Source organism: Mirounga angustirostris, unplaced genomic scaffold (assembly GCF_029215605.1).
Source record: "Mirounga angustirostris isolate CCGP_5_RB_7025 unplaced genomic scaffold, mMirAng1.0.hap1 SCAF_10, whole genome shotgun sequence".
Classification (NCBI taxonomy): Eukaryota; Metazoa; Chordata; class Mammalia; order Carnivora; family Phocidae; genus Mirounga; species Mirounga angustirostris.
Window position 1 is genome coordinate 4,870,656 of NW_026991718.1, and position 24,743 is coordinate 4,895,398.

General features: G+C 40.8%; 1 protein-coding gene across 3 annotated transcripts in view; it reads left to right on the forward strand.

Moving 5' to 3' along the window:
• The first annotated feature begins 3,988 nt into the window (after window positions 1–3,988).
• Window positions 3,989–24,743, forward strand: part of YWHAQ (tyrosine 3-monooxygenase/tryptophan 5-monooxygenase activation protein theta) — a 37,125-nt gene continuing 16,370 nt past the window's right edge. The window contains exons 1-3 of one of the 3 annotated variants that reach the window (XM_064571840.1): window positions 3,989–4,145; window positions 4,535–4,892; window positions 7,368–7,391. In XM_064571840.1, the coding sequence (XP_064427910.1) occupies window positions 4,599–4,892; window positions 7,368–7,391 (318 nt within the window). In that variant the 5' untranslated portion in view covers window positions 3,989–4,145; window positions 4,535–4,598. Of the gene's footprint in view, window positions 4,266–4,534; window positions 4,893–7,367; window positions 7,392–24,743 lie in introns of all 3 variants that reach the window. The other 2 variants (XM_064571841.1, XM_045884065.3) reach the window with 2 other exon arrangements.

Consider the following 24,743-nt stretch of genomic DNA (forward strand, 5'->3'; position numbering starts at 1 on the left):
AAACAAAAAGAGAGATAGCTAGAAGGAGATCACCAAAATGCTAACAGTGGTCACCTCTCAGAATCAGCCTCTCAAGATCTTTTTAATCTCCCTTGAACATTTATGTATTGTTTCCTTTTTTGGTAGAATGAATGCTATTACATTTTCAGTTAACATTATCATCATCACAATCATCATTACAAAAGTGATCAAGCGTTTTAAAAAATACTCTATTGCCTAGCACATAGGAAATGCTGGGGAAATGGCAGAATGCTGGAACCCTTCCCCAAGAGGCCAGCTGACCAAAAGCTGCTTCAGGATACCTGACATTCTACCAGTGAAGTTTTGTTCTTCAAATGGAAGAGCTTTCTTTCCTCAAAATACAAGTCATGGCAGAAGAAATATCACTTGAAGACTTACATGTTTGTTTGTTTGTTTGTTTTTAAGTAGGCTTCACATTGGACTCAACACAGGACTCGAACTCAAGACCCTGAGACCAAGACCTGAGCTGAGGGCAAGAGTCAGATGCTTAACCGACTGAGCCACCCAGGTGCCCCTAGACTTATGTGGTTTTTAATGAAGGAATGACTTGATTTGTTTTTTTTTCCTTAAAGCACACAGTGATTTTTTTTAGAATATAGTTATGTAGCCAAGGGGTGTCCAGGAGATGCCAGAAATGGGGTAACCATGGGCACAGAGGGATGCCTAGAGATGGCAAGAATAAACTTCTCCCACTGCAGGCCTGACGGGAAACGGAGTTCTCTAGGCCTGACCTGGCCTTATGCCAGGGAATGTCTGGAAGACTTCCCTGACCAAGCTCCCTTGATTTCCCTACCCGTCTGGGCTCTATGTGAATCTCACTTAGTGCCTCCAGGTAGAGTGAACAATGGGGACAACCCTTCAACTATCCACTAAACAGAAGTATTGATAATGATTACACAGGGATGTGGGTGAAGAGTCCCACTCAAATGTTTGTCAGTAAAATATCTGCCATATGGCAGGACAGGAAGAAGTTCCTCTGAAACGAACCCACTGCTCTGTGCAAATAAACCACCGAAACAATTTATGAGTAAACTCAACTGGGAGAACTCATACATTCTGAAATGTATACACCGACTGTGGCCATTCTGCAGGCCATTAACTCCACTAATTATGACAGTGATTGAAGAGATAAGGCTCCTTGCTGGGCAGACAGGCATCTCCCTCCCTCCAAACAGAGGGAAGGGAGGAAGAAATCTAGCATTTACTGAACATTTGCAATATGCCCAACATCTTCCTATGGGATAGCTCTACAACAATCTTGTGATGCAGGATGATTTTCGCAGGTTAGGGAACTGAAGTTCAGACAGGATCACGGCATCCAAGGTCAAACTGGAAATAAATAGCAGGGCTGGAATTTAGGATCTTCAGGCTTCAGATTCAATGTGCTCCCTCTTGCTCCAGCAGCTTCTTCTCACCAAGGAATTTAGTAAAGAAAACAAGAACATCAAACAAATAAGTAATGACTTGTGAGTACTTTCTTTGTAAGCTGCCTATTGCCTTGAGTGCTTGCCAGCACGTTGGATGTGGATGTTTAACACATTTTATCTTTATAGGATGAAACTCCTAGAGGACAGAGATTAGTCTGATCTTTCCTAGAGTCCCTAGAGCACTGAGCAAAGATCTGGCAGAGTGGAAACAGAGATGGGCTTGGCTGCCCAGATCGCGTGCAAGGGTCCAAATCCAGGTTCTGCCATTCACTAGCGAGGAGTTTTGCACATACTTAACCTCTCTGTGCTTTAGATTCCTTATCTGTGAGACAGAGGTGGTGATCATAGTAGTCTGACTTCACAGTGGCATTAAGCAGATTAAATGAGTTAATACAAAAGACGTAAAATAGTGTTTGACACATGTATTCACTCAGTAAATGTTAGCTTTTTATGTGTCGGGGAACCTGAAGTTCCCAGGGCTTTAATTTTCTCTCCCCGAGTTCTGTCAGGTGCAGAGGTGTTCAGATATGCACTTGTCCCTTTAGACCCCCATAAAATACTTTGTAATTTCATCGTGGGCCATTATTTCGAAGCAGTTTTCACCCATGATTGCAGATGATTGTAACTATATGAGTTGGTGCTCAATGAATACTTGATGACTGAACGAAAAGCAGAAATTTTAAAGACTGAGTTACAGAGAGCAGCGAAAACTTGCCCAAGGTCACCCAGGGAGATGGCAGCACAGCCCAGACTTTCCGAAAAAGAATTAGTGTGCTTGCCCCTTCCCTCCCTGCCTACCACAGAGGTTCAGTCCCCTGATAATCGCCTTCAAGGGTCTCTGTGTCCCATCCACCTCCACCGGTATGTCCCCTTGCTTGGGCTGTCTCTAATTTCTAAGCTTGAAATTCACTGGTCATACAGAAAGCATTTTATCTGACCTTCCACATGCAAATTCTTTCCATTGGGATTTCTTGGTGTCCGGCTCCACCCCAGCCCGCATGGCCATAAACACTTGTGTGTCTGCAGCTTGGCCCCAGGGATTCCAGAAATAACAGCAGGGCCCTACATTAGAACGCTAGGACATAGTGAGGCATTTTTGCATTGACACAGGCCTTTTCCAACTCAGGCCTCTCCTGTCCGTCAAAGCACAAAGCAACCTTTACAAGTCAGGACAGGGAGGGGCCCGTAGGAGGGAGTTTAGATTTCTGGAGAGTCTGTACCTTCTCCTGCCATCTGTGCGAACTCTCAGATCTTCCATTCTAGAGATTCTCCAGATCTGCTCCAGCCCCCAGTTAGATTTGAAATTCTTTCTCAGCTGTGGCATTCTTCGGCTTTCAAAGACCCACTCCCTTGCACGTGTTGGAACCAGAATCACAGCAGTGTGAGCCCAGATGGCAATTTTCATCTTAAGATGGCCCAGAGATCTCTTCCCAGACACCCAGGAAGGCCACCTGAATTGTCAGGCATTGGCGACCTGCCAAGAGCGAAGGGCGTGGCTGGAGGGGTGTGCCCAGTTTAAAGAGAAAAGAAAGTGCGAGTGGTGACCCTGAATAAAAGGCATCTGGGGCAAACTTTCTCACTTCAGAAGAGTGTGAGCCGGAGAAAGTCTAGGAGAAAGTCAAAAGTGAACATCTAGGAGAGAATTTTAGGTTTCCAAGTGTCCTCTCAAAAATAACACCAGAAAATGAAACCCATATACACATAAAACGATGGGTAAAAAAATTATGTATTTAGATGCATAACCTGGAAAGACTAGACAGAGATATAAGAACAGCTGCTTTGGGCGGGGAGGGGTGCATAATGTGTGTTTTCCTCCAAATTATCCTGATTGGCAGGATAAAATTAGAACATCTGGCCATTGCCGGAGAGACCTGCCTGGACTTTCTCGGGAATTTTACAAGGGAATTTTTGGCTTTAGGTGCCCGGCTGAAAACTTGAGTTGGTCATGAAAAGTCATTCTTAAGCGACTTTCTCCAGGAACGAATTCCTCTTTCATGGGGACGGGATTATTTCTAATTCGCAGCTCCAATCGCAACGTCATTAAAGGCTGGGTTCAGTGCATGGAGCTCCAAACCTTTGTCACGAACGGGGAAGGTGGAGGAAAGAAAGGAGCTTGTGCAACCAAACAGCCGCTTATGTCACCATCCCGGGCCCTCCTCACCAGAGCCGAGGGGAGCCGCGGCTGCATTAGCCCTCAAGAGGCAATGCACCATCTGCGGCGGGGCTGCAGCAGGAGACACGGCCGCCGCGGGAGAGGTGGCGCGAGACTCCCGCTCCCGTGCCGCACCCACCAGTGCTGCGGGTGGCGGGGAGGATGAGGGGAGTTGGTAACAGCATCGCCATGGCAACAGTGACGTCCTTTTACCCTGGATCTAATTGGAGGAAACCCCGTGGCCGAAGCCGCAGCCTGCCGGCCAACCGAACTTGCCCAAGCCGACCCACCCTCCTAGCCTCCGCTTCCCCTCCCGCCCCGCCCTCTTGGCCCCCTTCCGCGCGCTCAGTCTTCATTGGCCAGCCGCGGACCTGGAGGCGGGACTCTCGGAGCATCGCGGCGCGTCATTGGGCGGCAGGAGCCAGGGCAGCGGCGCGGCGGCCCGTCCCTCGGCTCCGGGGTAGGCTGAGACGGGAGGGTCCTCGGCTAAAGCCAAAAGCCGATCAAAGTGGTGGGACTCGCGCCGCGGCCGCGGAGACGTGAAGGTGAGCGCCACGGTCGGCCCTGGCCCTCCTGGGCCTGGCCGGGCCTGAGGGCAGGGCGGGAGGCCGACCCTCGGAGCGGCCGGCCTCGACGCGGCTCTCAGGGACGGCTCTGGCGGCAAGGTGGGGGCCAACGGCCGCTTCCATCTTGGGCCGGGCGGGCGCGGGAGCGGCCCTTCCTCCTCCCCTTACCGCGGGCCGCCTCCGCGGGGCGCCCCGCGGCCTCCCGGGCGCTGGCGGGGAGCGTGGGCGGGGGAGGGAAATTCAACTGGGTGGCGCGTGCGGGGACGGACGATGGGGGCGGCGGGCGGGCGGCGGCGGCCCCGGGTGGCGGGTGCATTGTCTGACGGCGCCGCCCCCGCCTTTCTGGCCGCGCCGCCGCCCGCCCGCAGGCCGTCCGCACGCCTCCTCCCGATCCGGGTCGGTGCTCGCCCTCGCTCTCCCCTCCGCGTCCCCATGGAGAAGACGGAGCTGATCCAGAAGGCGAAGCTGGCCGAACAGGCCGAGCGCTACGACGACATGGCCACCTGCATGAAGGCCGTGACCGAGCAGGGCGCCGAGCTGTCCAACGAGGAGCGCAACCTGCTCTCGGTGGCCTACAAAAACGTGGTCGGGGGCCGCAGGTCCGCCTGGAGGGTCATCTCGAGCATCGAGCAGAAAACCGACACCTCGGACAAGAAGTTGCAGCTGATTAAGGACTATCGGGAGAAAGTGGAGTCGGAGCTGAGGTCCATCTGCACCACGGTGCTGGTGAGTCTGCACTTGCCCGGGCTGGGGAGAGCAGGGGTTGCGGGAGCCGGGGAATGAATGGTGCGACGGGGGCGCCAGGGCCCTTCTGTGTGTGAAGCCTTTCATTGAGAATTTCATGGGAATGGGAAGGAGACGTGGGCCGGGGCTTGCCTCATTGTTTGCCGACGTGTGGAGGATTTGAGAAGGTTAGCCTTGGCCTCCTGGATGTGTTGTTTCAGTTCTTGGGACTCAAAAAGCTGCTTTTCCAGAGGTGAGCAGATCTTCGCCCAGATGCTGGGTTGCTACCAAACTGTGTAACTTTGACACATCCAAGTAGGTTTTTGCAAGACTGAAAATCATTTTCCTAAGAGTACTGAGGAGCTCTGGGAACCCTTTAAATGAACGGAATCAACTCGCAGGCTCCAGCCTGTTGGAAAGAAGGTTGCAGGCACCTTTTCGATAGAGACAATGTGTGTGTAGTAGGTTTTCCTCCCAAACCGAGTAATGGAAATTTACTTCAGAAATCTGAACAGATATTTCATTTTTCAAGTAACAGTGTCTGTTGAGCTTTTCCGTGCTAAAAGGAGTGGAGGGGGTGGGGAAAGTTGGGTAACTGTGAAGAAGGTACAGATAAATCCAAAGGACAAAATGTCCTGATAAATTTCAGTATCTGATAACATTTTCTCGCTATTATTTAGTTACGTTTAAACACGAATAAATCGAATCAAATTCATTTCTGGTGTGGAGCAGGCAAGGAAAGCTGTCCAGGTTGTGAACTGTCCAGTCTTAGCATTGGGTGGAGTAGGTGACTGCTCTGATTCACTCTTATTAGTGAGAGAGAACATTTTTAGCTTTGTCATGGCATTGGAGCTTTTCATCAGTAACATAAGGTTTTAAATTTTAAATGCTAGCATTATATCCTGGAGTGCTTTTTTAAGTACAACTTCTACAAAAGGCCTACTGATTTTGGGCGTTTTAGGTGGGCTTTGAAAGGCAAGTGTGCTAGATTGGTGATTATTCAGGAGGCAATAGAAGAGAAAATGCCTCTTTCCTTCCCAACCCTCTCGTTCTTGCCCCATCAGATAACAAATGGCAGGAATTTTTTTTTTTTTTTTACTTCTTTAACCTAGTTTTCTAATACAAATAATGGGTGATCTGGTCAAAGTCCTGGCTAATGGAGATAGCAGGTAAAGGGGCGATGCAGAGAGTGTACTTTATGTTATATTTACAGGTCTCCTTAGCTTCCACTCCCTCCCTGGCATGGAGGAGGCACTTTAAAAGCTTTTCAAACTGAATTGCTGCTGCTTGACTTCAAGAAATTTGCCAACTTGAAAGAGATGGCAGACTTCAGTAGCATATGGTAATGGTTATTGACAACATTGACTCTGTGAGCAAGGGAAGACTCCTACAAATTCCATGTGTTAAGGAGAGGCTTTTCTATGTATATAGGACTTGGGTGCTCTCACAGCATGTTTCAGTCTCTTTCTGTTCAGTTATTACTTCGTGTTTTGTTACTTACCTTGCAGCAATTCAGAATTACCACAGAGCTTTTCCTCTTCTCTAGCAAGTGAACTCTGGGCCAAAGGAATATCTGTTTTATTTGGTGGTTCTTATAAATTTAGTTTTTATGATGGCGTGAGTAGAGTTTTGCTTAGTTGACAAGTGACTTGAAAGACCAGGTATATAAGACTTTTCTAGAGATCATTTCAATAGGAGAGAACCCCTGAAATGAGGACAATTTTTTTTTATACGAAGTGAAATAGAGTTTAGTTTGATTCGTTGGAGATGCCAAGGTGTAAGTAAAATATTTTTATTAACAAAATGCATCAGAAACTAATTGTGACTTGATGTGCAGCCTATAAAGAAATCTTGGGAAAGCCCATCTTCAGGTTGGCAACTGTTTTTGAGAGCTTCGTATGTGCAAGGCACTTTGCTAAGCAGTATGGGGAAGAAAAAAACGAAGAACCATAGATTTTTGTCCTCTAATAATTGATAATACAGAGTGCATGTGAGAAATTCCCAAGTATATAATTCCTATAAGATGCTTATGAACAAAATGCTACGTAGTTCAAAGGAAACCGAAACCTCAGGAAAGGCTTCACAAAGCGTGGTTTTGGAGTGAGCTTTGATAGAGGAGAGTCGGGAAAGGGAGGTTGGAACCATATAAGAGAATGTCAGAGTGAGATTCTTCATTTGGTTGACAGTGAGGGAGGCATTGAAGATTTTTGAATGGTTTTTTTTTTTTTTTTTTTTGAATGGTTTTTGAATGGCGTACATGTCGCAGCATCTAGAATTCATGGTTTGAGTGCTGATTACCGGCTTGTAACCTTAACTGACAGACAAGGAGGAAGTGATAGACTAGTGAGCAAAGCCTGATGATTGATAAGTTAGTAATTTAATGCAGATTCTACCAAAATAATGAGGAAAGAAGAGTGAAACATGAGATTTCTGAACATGGGTGCTAAAATGAGACTTTCTCTTTTTTCCTTTGAACAGGAAGGTGAATTTGGTGTGGAGAAAGTAAGTGAAACTGACTTGTTATAGAAGACTAGTAAAAAAGTAACCTGAAGGATGGGCAAAATTTTGATCCTAAATAGCAGAGATTCTTAGCCTTTCTCTTTTATAGAGCAGTAGGTTGGGGGTGGAATTATTTGGACTATTTACTCAAAATAACCATGGAGGACAACTTTCAACTCTTGATAATCACTGTATTGAGAGAGGATACTGAACTGTAGAGGCAGGAAAAAATGCTAAAGTCCAAATGAGTAATTGAAAGAGCAAAGGAGATTAAAGAGGGCCCAAATGGCCAAGACCAAACTCTTCGTAGTATCTTAGAGAGGTTAGAGATTTCACCCAGTTACCGGTCTCTCAGGGTTGTTTGTGAAACCAGAGGGTTGGGCTAAGTTTCTGGGTCTCTTTTCATTCTCATTTTGGGGGACTAGAAAGTTCTACAGATCCTAGCCATTCGACCTCTGTTCTGACTTTCTCCCAACTCTAAAATGAGTAATTTTTAAAGTCCAGGTTGAAGAACATGTCATTGACAGTGTATGAAATGTTGGAAAACTAACATCTATAGCAAAATGGTTTCAGGAGGAGGAGGTGATGCATGAGTTGTTGGTTTATTGGGAGTAGCAAAGTTTAAGCAAGAAAAATTAGTAAGTTGTATGACAACCACGCAGGGTAAATAGCAGATGTGGGGTGTTTGGGAGTCATCAGGAACTTAGGTGTGAGGTAAGGGCAAATCAAAGAAATCAGAAGGTTCACCAGAACCTTCTGGGACTTGGTAACAAAATTTGTCATCTACAAAGTCAGTGACCTTGGAGTAAGAACAAGACACTTAGAGAACGTATACAAGATAACGTCTGTCTCAGACAACCCCATGTTATCCTTGGGTGTTGATGGTCTTTTAGTAGACTAATTTTAATAAGCTGGTTTGGTATAACATATAAATAATGTATGAAACTAAGGTGTATGTAAATAAGAATAATTTAAAATGGGATAACAAAACTGTGAAAGTTGTGTCTGTGTGTAAAAGCAATGTGACCTTAATTCAGTAATACGCTTGAATTTAGTTAAGGGTCCTAAATTAATCTTTTAATGAAAATGTGTCTTGTGTTGGTTATTATTTTGAAGTAAGACTGATCTTGATAGTTAATGAATCTTAATGTAGTTTTATTGACATAATGGAAAAATTATGGGCCCTAGAATCATACGGACTGTTTTTGAATCATTGCACCACAGCCTTACAGTTTTGTGACCACGGGCAAGTTTCTTAATCTCTTGGCCTGTTTCTTCATCTATAAATTGATGATGATGGTGCCTGCCTTAAAAGGTTTGTAGTTAAAATCATATCAAGTAACTGACATTTATTAGGCATTTACTATACACTAAGCACTATTTTAAGCAATTTATATTCATTTTGTTCCCATAAGTTAAGTTGATAGTATTATTTCTGTTTTAACCTTGAGAGAACCGAGGCATGAGGAAGTTAAATAAGTTGGTCAACGTCACGAAGCTAGTAAATGGTAGAGCAGGGATTTGAACCCAAGTGGTCTGACTCCAGATGAAATTAAGTGGAACCCATTTTGCCCTAAATACAGGGTAGCTGACTGAAGATTACAGTGTGAATCTCTGTTTTGAGGAATTTGTACAGTTTAATATAGGCCATTATGTCTGTAAGTTGTGAAGGAGGGAAGATAGGTCTCTCTGGTGGACAAAACTCCCAGAGTCTATAATTTTGAAGGCCTCCTTATATACAGGATATCGCATAAAATTCTAAAACTTCTTGACTAGCATCTTGCCTTTATATTGTTAGCTCCTTGAAGCCAAGAGTTGTTTTTTTAAGAGTGAGATGGAATGGAATGTTGTGCGTACAGACATGTAAGTATGAAGTTAGATCAGTGGTTCTCAACTAGGGTGAATTTACCCCTTGGGGGGACATTTAGCAAGTTCTGGAGACAGTTTTTGCTTGTCAAGAGTGGGAAGGAAGGGTGCTACTAACATATGGTGAGTTAGAGGCCTGAATACTGCTAAGCATCATATAATGCACAGGAAAATCCACAACAACAAAGAATTACCCAGCCCAAAGTGTCAGTAATGCCAAGGTTGAGAAACTCTGGGCTGGATCATGAATAAAGTGAGCAGTATTAAGTTGTACTAGATTGTATAATGCCTTCCTTTGGGTTCTTTTTTTTTTAAGATTTTATTTATTTGCGAGAGAGACAACGAGAGAAAGCAGGAACAGGAAGAGGGAGAAGCAGCCTCCCTGCGCCAAAGGCAGACCCTTAACCGACTGAGCCACCCAGGCACCCCTCCCTTTGGGTTCTTACTAACATGTTGGCATCTGTCTAGATGAACCCTTTGTCTAGACTTCAGTCATTTTTTTTTTCTTGTTACTATTGTGTGTGTGCTATTTTAACTCTACAGAGTTCACTTTTCTGGAACTTAATCATTGAGTGTTGTATTTTCAAGGATGTGTATCATGGTTGCTTCCAAAGCTCTAAGCTTTGCTCTTTGAAAAACTTGGCACAGATTAAAAAGATGCAACTGAAATTATAATGACATTTATTAGGAAGAGGTGATTAAATGGATGAACAAATATTCCCCTCTCACTCATAACTGCCATATATGCTATTTTTATATGTAGAATGTGCATATGCATATGTGGTTCCAGGCTTTTAAACCCTTGGTGTGTGTTTATTTGGATGTTGCATAATTATACTAATGCTCTGTTGAACATTTAGGTTGTAAACAATTTTTCTCCATTATAAACAACACTGGGAAGAACATCCTTGCTGCATGCTTTATGCTAGGATTTACTTAGGTTAGGTTCTTGGAAGTGAAATTTCCAAATCAAAAGATGGGCTTTTCTTTTTTCCACATAGCCCTCTGAAAAGATTGTGTGCATTTGCACTGTCATCAGCAGTTGTTGAGAATGGCCATTTCCCCTTATCCTCTCCAGCACAGATAGGTTTTTGAGGCTAACAAAAATCTAGTGACTGGAAGGGTTCAAATTTTACCTCCTTGTTCAGTATTGGAGGTAATGAGGACTATCTTTGTTCTCAGAAAGGCCTAGTTACCAGACTTTTTTTTAAGTCTCATATACAGTTTCACTTATAAAATGGTACCATAGCATGGGATTAGTTAATTCAAGGTGCTTAACAGTTCGGAGATCAGCTTGATCATATTGATGTTCTTATGTGATATTTCTCAATACCAGGTTTTGTGTTTAGCTCTAGTTGTTTCAGAGTAAGAACAGAATATATATTTGTGCCATTGACTGTCTAGGTATTAAGGAGGAATGGTAGAGAAGGCATCATTTAAGATATATCAAGAGAAGGAAAATTACAGTTCATTCATTGATACTTTATACTCTTAATCTGTAGGTAAATCAATGATGAAGTTTTCTTTTCTTTTCTTTTCTTTTCTTTTCTTTTCTTTCTTTCTTTATTTATTTGAGAGCGAGAGAGAGCGCGCAAGAGGGGGTAGGGTTAGAGGGAGAAGCAGACTCCCTGCCGAGCAGGGAGCCCGATGCAGGACTCGATCCCGGAACTCCGGGATCATGACCTGAGCCAAAGGCAGTTGCTTAACCAACTGAGCCACCCAGGCGCCCTCTTTCTTTTCTTTTCTTTTTTTTTTTTTTTTTAATATTTTATTTATTTGACAGAGAGACAGACAGTGAGAGAGGGAACACAAGCAGAGGGAGAGGGAGAAGCAGGCTCTCTGCCGAGCAGGGAGCCTGATGCGGGGCTTGATCCCAGGACCCTGGGACCATGACCTGAGCCGAAGGCAGGTGCTTAACAACTGAGCCACCCAGGCGCCCCAATGATGAAGTTTTCTTGAATATTTCATGATAAATAATCTGACCAGACTTGAAAACATTGTTTGCATGTTGAAGTATTTCAAGACAAAATGATGATGATATCTAGAACTTCCAAATAATGGGTGGGGGCATAAATGAAACGAGTGTTTATGAATCAATATAGGTGCAGCTGGTTTTAATGGGAATCCATTATACTATTCTCTCTCTTGCGTGTGTTTGAAATTTTCCGTAATTAAAAAGGTTTTTCCCTCCTAGAAATTCCACTCCTGGGTATTTACATAAAAGGGATGAAGATGTAGGTCCAGAAAAAGACCTGGACAAGAATGTTAATAACAGCTTTATTCTGAGAGCAAAAGACTGGCGACAGTCCATTAATAGTAAAGCAGGTAAACTGTGGTATATTCACACAATGGAATACTACTCAGCAATAAAAAGGAATGGACTATTGCTATACACTACAATATAGGTGAATTTCAGAAACATGCTAAATAAAAGAAGCTGCGCAAAAAAGTCCTTGTGTGGGCACCTGGGCATCTCAGTCAGTTAAGCGCCTGCCTTCGGCTCAGGTCATGATCTCAGGGTTCTGGGATCAAGCCCCCCATCAGGGTCCCTGCTCAACAGGCAGTCTTGCTTGTCTGCTTCTCCCTCTCGCTCTGCTGCTCCACCCCCACCCCTCCCCCCCGCTCCTGCGCTCACACACTCTCTCTCAAATAAATAAATAAAATTTCTTTTAAAAAGTACATCGTGTAATTTCATTTATGTGAAATTCTAGAACAAGCAAAAGTAGTCTATGGGTGAAAAGTCAGAAGGATGGTGGCCTCTGTGCAGATGGAGGCAGAGATTGACTTGACTGGAGGGAACTTTCTTTGGTGATTGTAATGTTCTTTATGTTGATAGGGGTTTGAGTTCCACCAGTACATGCATTTGTGAAAACTCACCAAATGTACACCTAATGTTTATGCATTTCATTTTATATAAATTTTGCTTCAAAAGGAAAAGAACTAGTGATGCATATACTGGTGTCTTCAGTTTATGTGAAAACTAATAGAAATGGATGAGTATGTGATAAAGCAAGTACGCCAAAAGGTTAATAGTAAAATCTGGGTGGTGGGTATAGGGGTGTTCACTGTAGTTGGTGGTTGCCATGAATTAGGGGTATGATATTTTACACTGCTGTGATTGAATGCCTTTAAAACCTATAGCAAGATACAGTAAAACCTATAGCAAGATACAGTGAAACCTAGGTCTTACTGATGTCAAGATAAAAGCATGTATGGAAAGATTTCGATAACCACCTCAGAGAAAGGGGTGATAGACTTGTCACCTTAGCTTTTGTTTTTATTTGGTGATGAATGTTAGATTGATGCAGTTATGGGTTATGGTGGAAGACTTACATAAGTGACCAATACTCTAGAGCAGTGTTGTTTTTTTTTTTTGTCTTTTGTTTTTAGTAAACTCTGTGCCCAAGGTGGTGCTCAAACTCACCACCCCAAGATCAAGAGTCTCATGCTCTACCAACTGAACCAGCCAACCCTACTTACAGAGCAGTGGTTTTCAAAGTTCTTGGATTCAAGACAAACCTAAACATATTGTAGAACCCAAAAGCTTTTGTTTTATACCTGTAGATGTTTACATTATTAGAAATTAAAAGTGAGAATTTTGTAATCCATTTAGAATGCATTTGGAATAATAAACTCACTAGAAATTAACATAATGTGTGGTCTTAAAAATTGTGGTGAAATATACATAACATAAAATTTACTATTTTTTTTTTTTTTTGAAGATTTTATTTATTTATTTGAGAGAGAGCACAAGAGCGGGGAGGGTCAGAGGGAGAAGCAGACTCCCTGCTAAGCAGGGAGCCCGATGCGGGATTCGATCCCGGGACTCCAGGATCATGACCTGAGCTGAAGGCAGTCGCTTAACCAACTGAGCCACCCAGGTGCCCCTAAAATTTACTATTTTAAGTGTACAGTTCTAGGGCATGAAGTACATTTACTTTGTGCAACCATCACCACCACCCATCTCCAGAACTTTTTCATCTTCTCCAACTGAACTCCTTATTCTCCCCTTTGGGCAGCCACCGTTCTACTTTCCATCTCTAAATTTGACTACTCTAGATACCTCATATAAGTGGAATAATAACTTTTAAAGAGAAAAAAAAGTAAATAGTGGCATTGCTTTACATTATGTCTATTGCAGTATCCCATCTCTTGTAGCTTCTGGAAAACTCCACTCATCTAACAGTGACCATGAAAAAGCAAAAAGCATCTTAGTATTGTGAAAATGGTTTGACTTTGTTTCCCCTTCCCCAAAGAGTGCAAGAGAGACTCTTAAAGGTCCCCAGACCACACTTTGAAAATTGCTGCTACTCTGTGGGGATTCTGCTTTGAAACTTGGTAATCATCACTGTGATCATCATGGGGTGATTGAGCAATTTTCTGAGTAGTTGTCACTCATTATGTGGTGATAATGAAATTTGTAAAACCTTTTCCTTCTCATTGCCCCATTCCTTCATCCCTTAAATTATTTTAAGAATATAGGCTTGGGGACCAGGAAAAGCCACAGATTTGGTAACAAAGAAAAAGGAAAAGTTGGTTTTAGATACTGAGTATTAAAGAGTCCCTATTCCTGAAAAAATGAAAGAACTGGTATGTTGGAATGACTTCTTCCTTATATTGAGAATGGTAATGTAAGATTAAGATAATCTCTCTTTTTACTCCTGAATTCCCAACCCCAAAGCAGAGTTGACATGAATGAAATATGTAGATAATGGTCTTTTGCAGTTGGTTTCATTTAGGTTTGAAAGTTACAAAGCTTTTGGAGATGGGTCAGCTGTTAGCATGGTTGAAGCATCTCAATGAAACTTTTCTTTCACACAGATCTTCACTATACATTTCAGTTTTTCTATTCACATGAGCTGTATTCCATGATCTTTTCATCCTCTGAACCTTTTACTCCAGTTGGATTTGGTGCTAAATAAGTATCTTATTATCCTTAGTTTACTAACTTTAACTGTGAACGTTCTCTCTTCTGTATGTTTATGTAGGCTTTACTTGGAGAAGTGGGGAAACAGTGGTGCAGGTGGTAAGAACATGACTATAAGGATTTTTTTTTTTTTAAGATTTTATTTATTTGTCAGCGAGAGAGAGAGAGAGGAGAGAGAGCACAAGCTGGGGGAGCAGCAGGCAGAGGTAAGAAGCAGGCTCCCCGCTGAGCAAAGAGCCTGATGTGGGACCCTGGGATCATGACCTGAGCCAAAAGCAGACACTTACTGAGCCATGCAGGCATCCCTGACTATAAGGGCTAATATAAATTTAATGTAAATGCTTGTTTCTTAAAGGACAGTCTTAGATTGCTGTTTATAAATGTTAGGGAAACCATGGGAAATAAGTGGGGAAGTACGTGAAAATGCTTTAAAACTAATGATACTGATTTTCAGATTAGACTTTTTAGTGGCCAAGTTGCTCTTGCTGGTGTTTCTCATCTAGTATTAATACTCCCACTTTCCCTCTTGTTTTGCTTATTCACCAAACAGCCATTATTTGAACACAGCTCAGAACAGTTTTGTTCTTTTAAGAACTACAGTATTAGACACCTGCTGTTAGCTATATATATACACATATATGTATATGTATGTATGTATGTATGTATATATGGTGTTCTGATCTTTCACCTTGGTACTATTTGCAAGTATTTAACAATATTTATTTATTTATTTTTTAAATACTCTCTACACCCAGTATGGGGCTTGAACCCACAACCCCAAGATCAAGAGTCGCACACTCCACCGGCTGAGCCAGCCAGGCACCCCTAGCAATATATTTTTTAGATCTTCCATGCATGTGTTCCCCTCTCATAATTCTGATGGACTAATAAAGAGGTTAGAAAGGTTACAGTTAAGGGTTTATGCATCCTTTAATCAGAAAATACTTTAGATTATTTGGAGGCTGATTACAGAGACCAGGTATTTGGTTCTTGGTGATGTCAAAAACTTAAGAGAGTTTGGCAGGATTGACTATCCAGTTAATATAATCATGCTGTATGAAAGTTATTGTTAATGTAATTTAGTTTTTACTATGTTTAACTTTTTAAACACAATATTTAAACATCCAGGGACTCACATTTGAAATGGGAAATGGTGCTATGTTGAAGTGACTTCAAATTAAGACAGGAGCCTTTATCAAACTAGTTGATGGTCCCCGGGAAATTTTTATTTCCTCCTCCTTCCCCTATACCTGCCAAAGTATTTAAGGTAGAAGAAAACTTGGGAACGATTTAATTAGAGAAATGATCAGGAAAATAACAACATCAGTAGATGGGGGAAAGAGGTAGAGGAGTGTGCATTGGCTGTGTTCAATGGCTAAGTTTAAGAGTAAAGAACATACTTAAATAGCAGTATTTATTTGTTTGGCAAATTTCTTTTGTTTATCCAAGTTTGCATTTCGTTTATTTTGCACAGAGATGAAGCTATGTCAAGAAAATGACATTTATTTTTCTATTATTTCTTGTTATGGTTTTTTTTATCTTTAATTATTGCTGTGTTTAAATAGTGCAGAACGAGGCTTCTGGTTGGCTTAGTTGGGAGCATGCAACCCTTGATCTCTGGGGGTTGAGTTCGAGCCCCATGTTGGATGTAGAGATTACGTATAAAATCTTCTAAAAAATAAATTAATATATAGTACAGAGTAACCTGGTGCAGTTTGAATAACTCAGCAGGTGGAAGTGAAGGCTCTACCTCTGTTTTATTTATAACCAGCTGTACACTTTGGGGAAGAAAAAGGTGATCCTTTTTATGCGGATGTCACAAAAAAAACCACTTCGTGATTCGTTTTTGTCTGACACAGACTTCTGAGAATTTCTGCTTTTAATCTGAATGGCCTGGCAAATGTTTATAAAGCTTATTTCACCTATTGATAGAAATAGTTTCCTTTCAAGATATCAAAGCAGCATGTCCAATCCCCAAATCTGTTGAGTCTTTAGAGGACCTACTAAGAATTGTTAGTATAGGTTCTCAAATACTTTTCCGTAGGAGGTACCTGGCTGGCTTAGTTGGTAGAACATGCAACTCTTGATCTCCGGGGTCATGCGATCAAGCCCCACGTTGGGCATAGAGCCTACTTAAAAAAAATAAAATAAATATAAAATATTTAAATATAAAATATAAAAAAAATAAAATAAAGGCACCTGGGTGGCTCAGGCGGTTGATGGCTCAGGTCATTATCCCATGGTCCTGAGATGGAGCCCCTGCTCCCTGCTCAGCAGGGAGTCTGCTCCCTCTGCCGCCTCCCCCCACTACCCCCCAGCGCTCGTGTGTGCTCTTTCACAAAAATAAATACAATCTTTTTAAAAAATAAATAAATAAAATAAGACATCTTTTTCCATAGGATATAATACTGTCTTTCCTGTGGTAGAATTTATGGTTAGAGAGTTTATGGGGGAAAATAGGATTAAAGGGATGGATGGAGGTTAAAAATTAATCTCTAAAACTCTGAATGGTTTTCATTTAACAAGTGTTCTCTGATCATCTGATCTTGTGTGCTATTATTGTTTATTCTGTTTTTAAAATAAGACAAAGCCAATGCACTCAAAATTTTAGTGATATTTTACATATATTTTAAAGTCATAGTAATGAGTGCTATACAAAATAATTTCCTTTTTTTTCTATTCTTCCTCTAAAGAAACTTCATGATCTTCCTCTAGTTTCAAAGAAATGCTTGCAAAATAATTTGTCTTAGTTGCAGATACTGTCTATATTAGAGAAGCTTTCTTTTCCCACTGTTTTTATTTAACGACTTGGGAGTATCGGTTCATATTTATCTTTTTTTTTTTTAATTAAACTGCATGCTCAGCATGGGGCTCAAACTCACAACCCAGAGATCAAGAGTCTCATACTCTACTGACTGAGCTAGCAAGGTGCCCCCATATGTATCTTTTAAATATAACTCAAATACTATAAAATTCACCTATTTAAAGTATATGATTCAATGGTTTTTAGCATATTCATAAAATTGTGCAGCACCACTACTATCTAATTCCAGAACATTTTCATCATCACAAAAATCCTATGCCCATTAGCAGTTATTCCCTATCTCCACTTCCCCCAGCCCCTGACAACTACTAATTTACTTTCTGTCTCTATAGATTTGCCTATTCTGGACATTTCATCATATAAATGGAATCATACGCTCTATGACCTTTTGCATCTGTTTTCTTTGACTTAGTGTAATGTCTTAAAGATTCATCCATGCCTTTTTATGCCTGAATAATATTCCATTATATGGATTTACCACATTTTTTATCCAGTCATCTGTCTTTGGACATATGGCTTGCTTCCATCTTTTGACTATTTGAAATAACACTACTGTGAGCATTCGTGTACACTTACTTTTTTTTTGAGATTTTTTTTTTTAAAGATTTTATTTATTTTAAGAGTGAGCGCATGAGTGGGGGGAAGGGCAGAGAGAGAAGTAGAGAGAGACAGTCTCCAGCAGGTTCACCATCGAGCACAGTGTGTGACGTGGGGCTCGATCCCATGACCCATGAGATCATGACCTGAGCCAAAACCAAGGCTTGACTGACTGAGCCACCTAGGTGCCCCTGAGATTTTATTTTTAAGTAATCTCTATACACAACATGGGACTCAAACTCACAACCCTGAGATCAGGACTCATATGCTCCACCAACTGAGTCAGCCAGGGGCTCCCCATGTACACGTTTTTGTGTGGACGTGTTTTCATTTCTCTTGGTTATATCCCTGGGTCATATGATAACAGTTTAACCACTCGAGAAACCGCTATAATGCCAGAGTGGTCGTACCATTTTAAATTTCCACTAGAGTTCCAGTACCTCTACATCTTCACCAACAGTCATAGTGGGTATGAAGTGCTTTTGATTTGCATTTTCTAGATGATTAATGGATGTTGTGCATATTTTCATATGCTCATGGGCCATTTGTCTGTCTTTGGAGAATTGTCAATTCAAATCCTTGCTCAGTTTTTAATTGGGTTGTCTTTGTTGAGTTGTAATAGTACTTTATATATTCTGGATCCTATACCTTTATCAGTTATATGATTTACAGATATATTCTCCCATACTGTAGGTCGTCTTTCACTTGCTTGATAGTGTCCTTTGAAACACAAAAGTTGTTAATTTTGATGAAGTCCCAACTTGTTTTCTTCGGTTGCTTGTGCTCTTGGTGTAATATGTAAGGAACCATTGCCTAATCCAAAATCACGAAGATTTACACTTAGGTTTTCATCTAAGAGTTCTTACATCTTAGGTTTTACATTTAGGTTTTTGGCCCATTTTGAGTCAATTTTTATATATGGTGGGAAGGTAGGGGTCCAGCCTTAATTCTTTCCATGTGGCTATTCAGTTGCCTTGCACTATTTGTTGAACTGTTAGTTAATATATCCTTGATCTGAAATTCTCAACTTATGGAAAAAATAATCAGAAATGGTTTGGCATAAAAATGCACTTAAGGAAATTTGTGACCACTCCATCCTTATGCTCCAGCCAAATTTGCCCAAAGCACTCCGTAGTTTGTTTCCATCCCTCTTCTTACTGCTATTCTCACTTGTAAAGCCTTCCGTCTACCATTTCTGTATGTTGAAATCACACCTATCCTGCAAGATAATTTAGGTACCCCTGCACTCATTCCATACTCATTTATAAATTCCAGCTTATTAATACTTTCACATCTGTTCCCTTGCACTATTCTGTGTGCAGTTATGGATAAATGAGATGTGTTTACTTTATGAAAACAGGCATATTGATTTACATACTTACATAGCCAATTAGCTGTGAACTCAAATTCAACTTTTCTAGAGAAGTGCTTTTTCCGTTTCCACTGCCTTTCGTTGTAAAGCCTTCCTTTATAGACCCCATTCTTCTGAAATCCTCTCTCCTCTCTGGATTCTCTTTTGTGTAGAAATAGGGGAGAATTGGGGCTTTATACAATGATGGTCTTCAACTAGAGCAGCTCTCTTTTATCTCTTTTGATATATACTTATATTGCTTTAAAAGATTTGGGGGGAGGAAATAATTACTGATTGTTAAAATTTTGCAACTATTACCATATTAGAAGGAGTCCAGGTTCCCGCATGGGACTTGGGACTTAGGAGACCTTCCAGCCTTTCTTTTCAGCCTCCTTTCTCACTCTTCCTTCCCTCTGTGCTTGTGAACTTTCTTACCTTTGCTCTAATTCTCTCCCTGGTGTAAGAATGTGTTGTTATATTAATGTAACATTTTCTTTCTCACCAAGCCTAGTTGTGAGGCCCAATTCTATTGTCTGGAGTTTACCTGTGTCCTGAGTTCCTCTTGTGGCTGCCCCCAAAATAAATTGTAACCAATTCAGATCAATATTGGTAAGCTTTGAGGGTATGGTAAGAATAAGGACTTCATCTTTATTTTTTCCTCTCTATACTATAAGCACTACTTTATTTTTCAAGGTTACTTTTTTGTGCTGTACCCCGTAGTTCAATTGAATATAATCAGTAAACCATATAAATTTAGTTCCAAATGGTAGACTAGAGCACTGTGTGTGTTTGTGTGTCCACAGAGATAAATGTATGTGCCATAGGTTAGCCATAGATGGAAAAATTAGAATGCAAATAATTATATAATTGCTGTAATGTAGAAATGGCTTAATCCAGTTTGTCATAGACTTACAAAAGATAAAGTTCATAGGAAAGTACACTGGTGTATGTGCTGGTATAAGCTGTTACCTTTTCTTCGTAGTTTTCCTAGGATATCTCAAAACTTGACCCATGTACTCAGTTAGCAAGGCAGTTTTGACCTGTTTTTAATTACGAAAACATGCTTTCTATTAGGTATCAGGATGTCTGTCAGTACCAAACTTAAAATTTGACTTCCTGTTTTTTTTTCTTTTTAAGGAAAACTTGTTTTCTCACTGTTATTTTTGTTTTACTTTGCAAATCACTGGCTAGAATCATTTCTGGATCCCAGTAAATTGCAAGTTCTCTGAGGGGAAGGAAGTAGAGACACTGGTGTTAGCCTTGGTTCTTTTGGTATCTTGTGGTTGTGTATGTGTAATTGTTTTTAATGCAGATTGACATTTGGAAAGTAGTGTTAGTTATTACTGTCATTCCAAACCTGTATATCTTGCCCGCAGAGTTAAGAATCTTTGAACAGAAGGTATAACATTCCTGTCTTGCTGTTTTGGCCACTCAGTATCCACCTGCTAAAATGTGAGGATATATAGCAGAGATCAGAGATAAAGGGGACTGGGCATTACATTTGTTTCTAATAATATCTGGAGTTGGCTCAGCCGCTTTGTGTGAAGTGAGGATGCAAAGACGGTGATTTTCTTTGATATTGGCACATGGCAGTTCATAGACACCCAATGTTTGTTAGAGGCTTAAACTCTTTCTGTTATGTGTCTTCAGCACTGTAGTCATTAACAGCTCTGTAGCTGAGCTGGAAAATAGGATGAACATTCTTACAGAAGAGTATTTTATTGGTTTTGGGTTTTCTAAAGTACTAATTGTTGAGGGGAGCGGAGGGGGTGCACTATGTACACAGGCCATCTTGGCCTCAAAACCTTGCTTTGCTGCCCACCCCCAAAAATGGGGGGGCAGAGAGATAAATGAAGCTTTTTCTCTTTTGTTGAGAGCCCTGGATTTTTTTCCTGCCCTCTCCCTCTGCTTGTTTCCTGTGTTTTTTAGCTCTTTATTTCTTTTGCCCACAAAAATAATTAACCACTTGATTGTATGGACTAATCGGGCTTACTTTTTTATTTTCATTATAACTACAGTAGCACATACCCCTTTGGGTCTAAAGAATCCATATTAATTCTCTAACCATGATGACAGTTTAGCATGACACGGTAATCATACTAATGTTGATTTGTTAATTTGACAAATATTCCAGCCAGTGTTGAGTTTAGGTCTTTGTTACTTTCAGAATTAGGTTTCAAAAGTTTGAACATATGGTGGTTTTAGTCTAACACTAATATCAGTTCTTTCTCCCAAGAATGCACATGCACATTCATGAGTACCCCAGAGTTGTATGAATTTTAATAAATAGCAACTATTGCTATGATGGCCTAGTAACACTTTTTCAGGGATTCCCCCACTGCCACTAAAATCAGGATAAGGAAGAATTTGTTTGCTTGTTTGGTGGGGGTGCCAGATCACTAAAACAATAGTAATGTACATTTATGGTCCGGGGTTTGTCCCCTTGGCGTTTTGGGCTCCACATCTAATTATTGGTATATTGAGAGTGGAACTGCAAAAATTATAAATTGATCAGAGCATAATGTTCTAGTCATGTTAATTGCCTACGGACAGATTTACAGGAGGAACCAGATTTAGCATTTGGAAATTGTTTGGTGAGCACAGAAATCCAACAAAAGGCAGTGATTGGATGATCTTAATGACTAGTTACTCTGACACCTGCTGCATCCAGCCTCTGTATAGGTGGTTTGCTGTTGGAAGACTGTGTTCATGGACCTAAGTACCTCTCCTCATAATAGTGCTAGAGATGACTCGGTGTTTGCCTTTTCACTTTCTCCCCAGTAGCTGCTGTACTGCCGGCTTCTAACATAATGATTGACAGTATGTTTTGCTTCAGGTATTTGGGAGGCACCTCATTGTTGCTCCGTGCTCTTCCTGCTGTTGAAAGAATGGTAATAATAGAAATAAGGGTGGGCATCAGTCAGTCAGGACAGTGCTACCCAAATATTTTTGTATTATGATACACAGAAGAACCATATTTATATTTCCCACTGTATATGATACACTGGGGAAGGTGGATTTTTCCCCCAGCTTCACCCTGCTGGTGAAGGCAGAGGGGATCAATATCTCTTTACCGTTTATATTAGTTGGAATATTCTGATTCTGGAGGATGGTGAGTGCTAGGCTATAAATTTATTCTTTCTTTAACCGGCCATTGAGATTTTTGAGCAGGGGATTATTAACATACCCAGAATGGAATTTAAGGTTAATCTGGCAGTAGGGTATAAAATGGATTAGAGAAAGAAGAACCCTGAAGCCTGGTAGATCAGTTAGGTGATTGGATTAGTTGAGGTGAAATGATAGAAATAAGAATGAGACTGAGAAGATAGATCAACATACTATTATAGAGGCACAATCAGTAGGGCTTGACATCTGGTGGTAGGTTGGGAGAAGGAGAGTGAAAGTCAAAGGCAGTGTTCATGGCTTTGGGTAGCTAAGAGAGGGAAGAGGATGGTGGAATAATTAGTAGAAATAAGGAATGTAAGTATAGAAACAGGTTTGGAAATAAATTTATTTCTATTGAAGGCATATTGAGATCTGGTAGAAAATCATTTATAAATATATGAGGATACTCAGCCATGTAACACTACAGAGAAGTGTGAATGGGCTGCTGGAAGGGTTGTATTACCTCCATGAGTTTAGTGCACTTTAGAGTATGGCCTTTAGCCTTGTGGACTCAAACACACTGTGGGGGGGGGGGGTTCAGGGATAGATCCCAACAATCAAGCTCATGTGACTGGTATATAAGACCAAGAACATTATTCGTTTACAGTGAGGAATAATCACAAAGCTTGCAATACTTGTGTTGGCATGACCAATATGTTCTCTTTCAGTAGGCAGATAGACTCACATAGAAATCAAGTCATCATCAGGAAGTTGTTTGGTAAATGTGGCCTCATAATGAGGAATTCTGTGATTGTTCAACTATATAATGGCTCTCGTCTCCACAGCAGGGCATGGATTTGCCAGTGGGTTGATTGACTATGATTCACACTCCTTTGGCTATGTATTGGATTGTTTTCTTCAACCTTTTCTGTTTCCATGTCTCTTTCTGTTCTTTCTGATTGATTCATCCTTATTTTTAAAGTATATTCATTTTCCATTATGTCAGATTATAGTCAAGTTTTGCATTTTTATTAATTTGCTATACAAATTTTGTATATCAAAACTAGACAAAGTCTTTTCCTTCAGTGATTTATAGTTACGGAGAGGGGGATAGATGTTCCCAAAGTATACCGTGCTTATTTGTCTGAGGTTTCCAAATGAAATCTTGACTTGGATAAAACTACATCCATGGGTTTGGGTCACTAAGTATCAGAGGGCTAGGGGAGTAAGGCCAGAGGAAACATCAGGATGATACCCAGGTTTCTAACCTGGGGCATTTGAGTGCTTTTCCTAAGAAAAAATGAGTAGGGGAGGAGAATCAACAGACTGTGTTTGCAAGGCATTTTATTTTATTTTAAATGAGTAAAGTTTAAAGTCCCCATGGCCCATGCAGGGGGTTCTGTGTGTGTACACACACGTGCATGCGTGTGTAGTGGTCTTGTGGTGTATGTTCATTGAGGTTTATGTACCAAGCAGTGTTCTGAGCGGTTTGAATTAATTCACTTAATCTTCATGATAACCCAGTGAAGTAAGTGATTGGCATTAACTCTGTTTTATAGATGAATAAACTGAGGTACAGAGCTGTAAAAATAAATTGCCCAGATAGGCAAGGGGCAAATTTGTGAGTCATTACCATGTAGATACTGGTTAAAGTCATGCCAGTAAATATCTGAAATTAACCCATTCCGTGTCGGTTACCTTCAAATGGATAGTGAACTATTGAAATATTTGAGATCCTAGATTATTCTGATGAAACATTTCTTCCTGATAGCAAATTTTCGGCTAGTCATCAGATTTTAGAAAGTGTAGTCATAAAGGCAGACACTTGTTGAAAAAAATTACCATACCTAAAAATGTAGATAATCTTCTAAAAGAGGGTTGGGAGACACATGTCCTTTTATAGCCAGCTCACTTCTTTGCACATATATGAAAGAATTTCTGTATTTCTAAGTAATCTGAAATACTGTTCTCTACAAACATTATGTATCACACATGTATTGTTATTCAGAATCTTATAATCTGTGTTGTTACAGTTTTAGGAGAGTGGAAACTTCACAGATTAAGACCATGAATTTTTCAGTTACTTGAAATTTTAGTTACTGTAATTATTCTAATTGGTGGCTTCTCTTTTATTCCATTACTTCTTCCTTCCCACTCTAAAAGGGTTCTTTCAGTAAAGGTCTGAGTGGGAACTTCTGTCTTTGTCTGGATAGATAATTTATTTTGCACCTGATCTTATATGGTACTTTTATTGGTTAAGGAATTGTAGCTGACAGTTGTTTTTCTCAGCACTTTGAAGATACTTGTTTTCTGATGAAAAATCAGCTGTCAGTCATATATTGTTGTTTCTTCCTTTATAGGTAACGTGTCATTTCTCTGGTTGCTTTTAAGAATTTTCTTATCTTTGGCATTCTTCAGTTTTACCATGATGGTCTAGGTATGAATTTATTTTTATTTTCTCTTGCTTGGGATTCAGTGTGCTTTTCTACTCTGAAGATGTCTTTTATCCTATTACTGAGAGAGTTTCAGCCTTATTCCTGAATTCTTGAATAGCATCTCTTCCTCATTCTTTGTCTTCTCTCTGGAATTCCCATCACATATTATCTTAAACATCTTTTCTTTTCTTTTCTTTTTTGAGAGAGAGAGACAGAGAGCGCAAGGGGAAGAGGGAGGGAGAGAATCCTA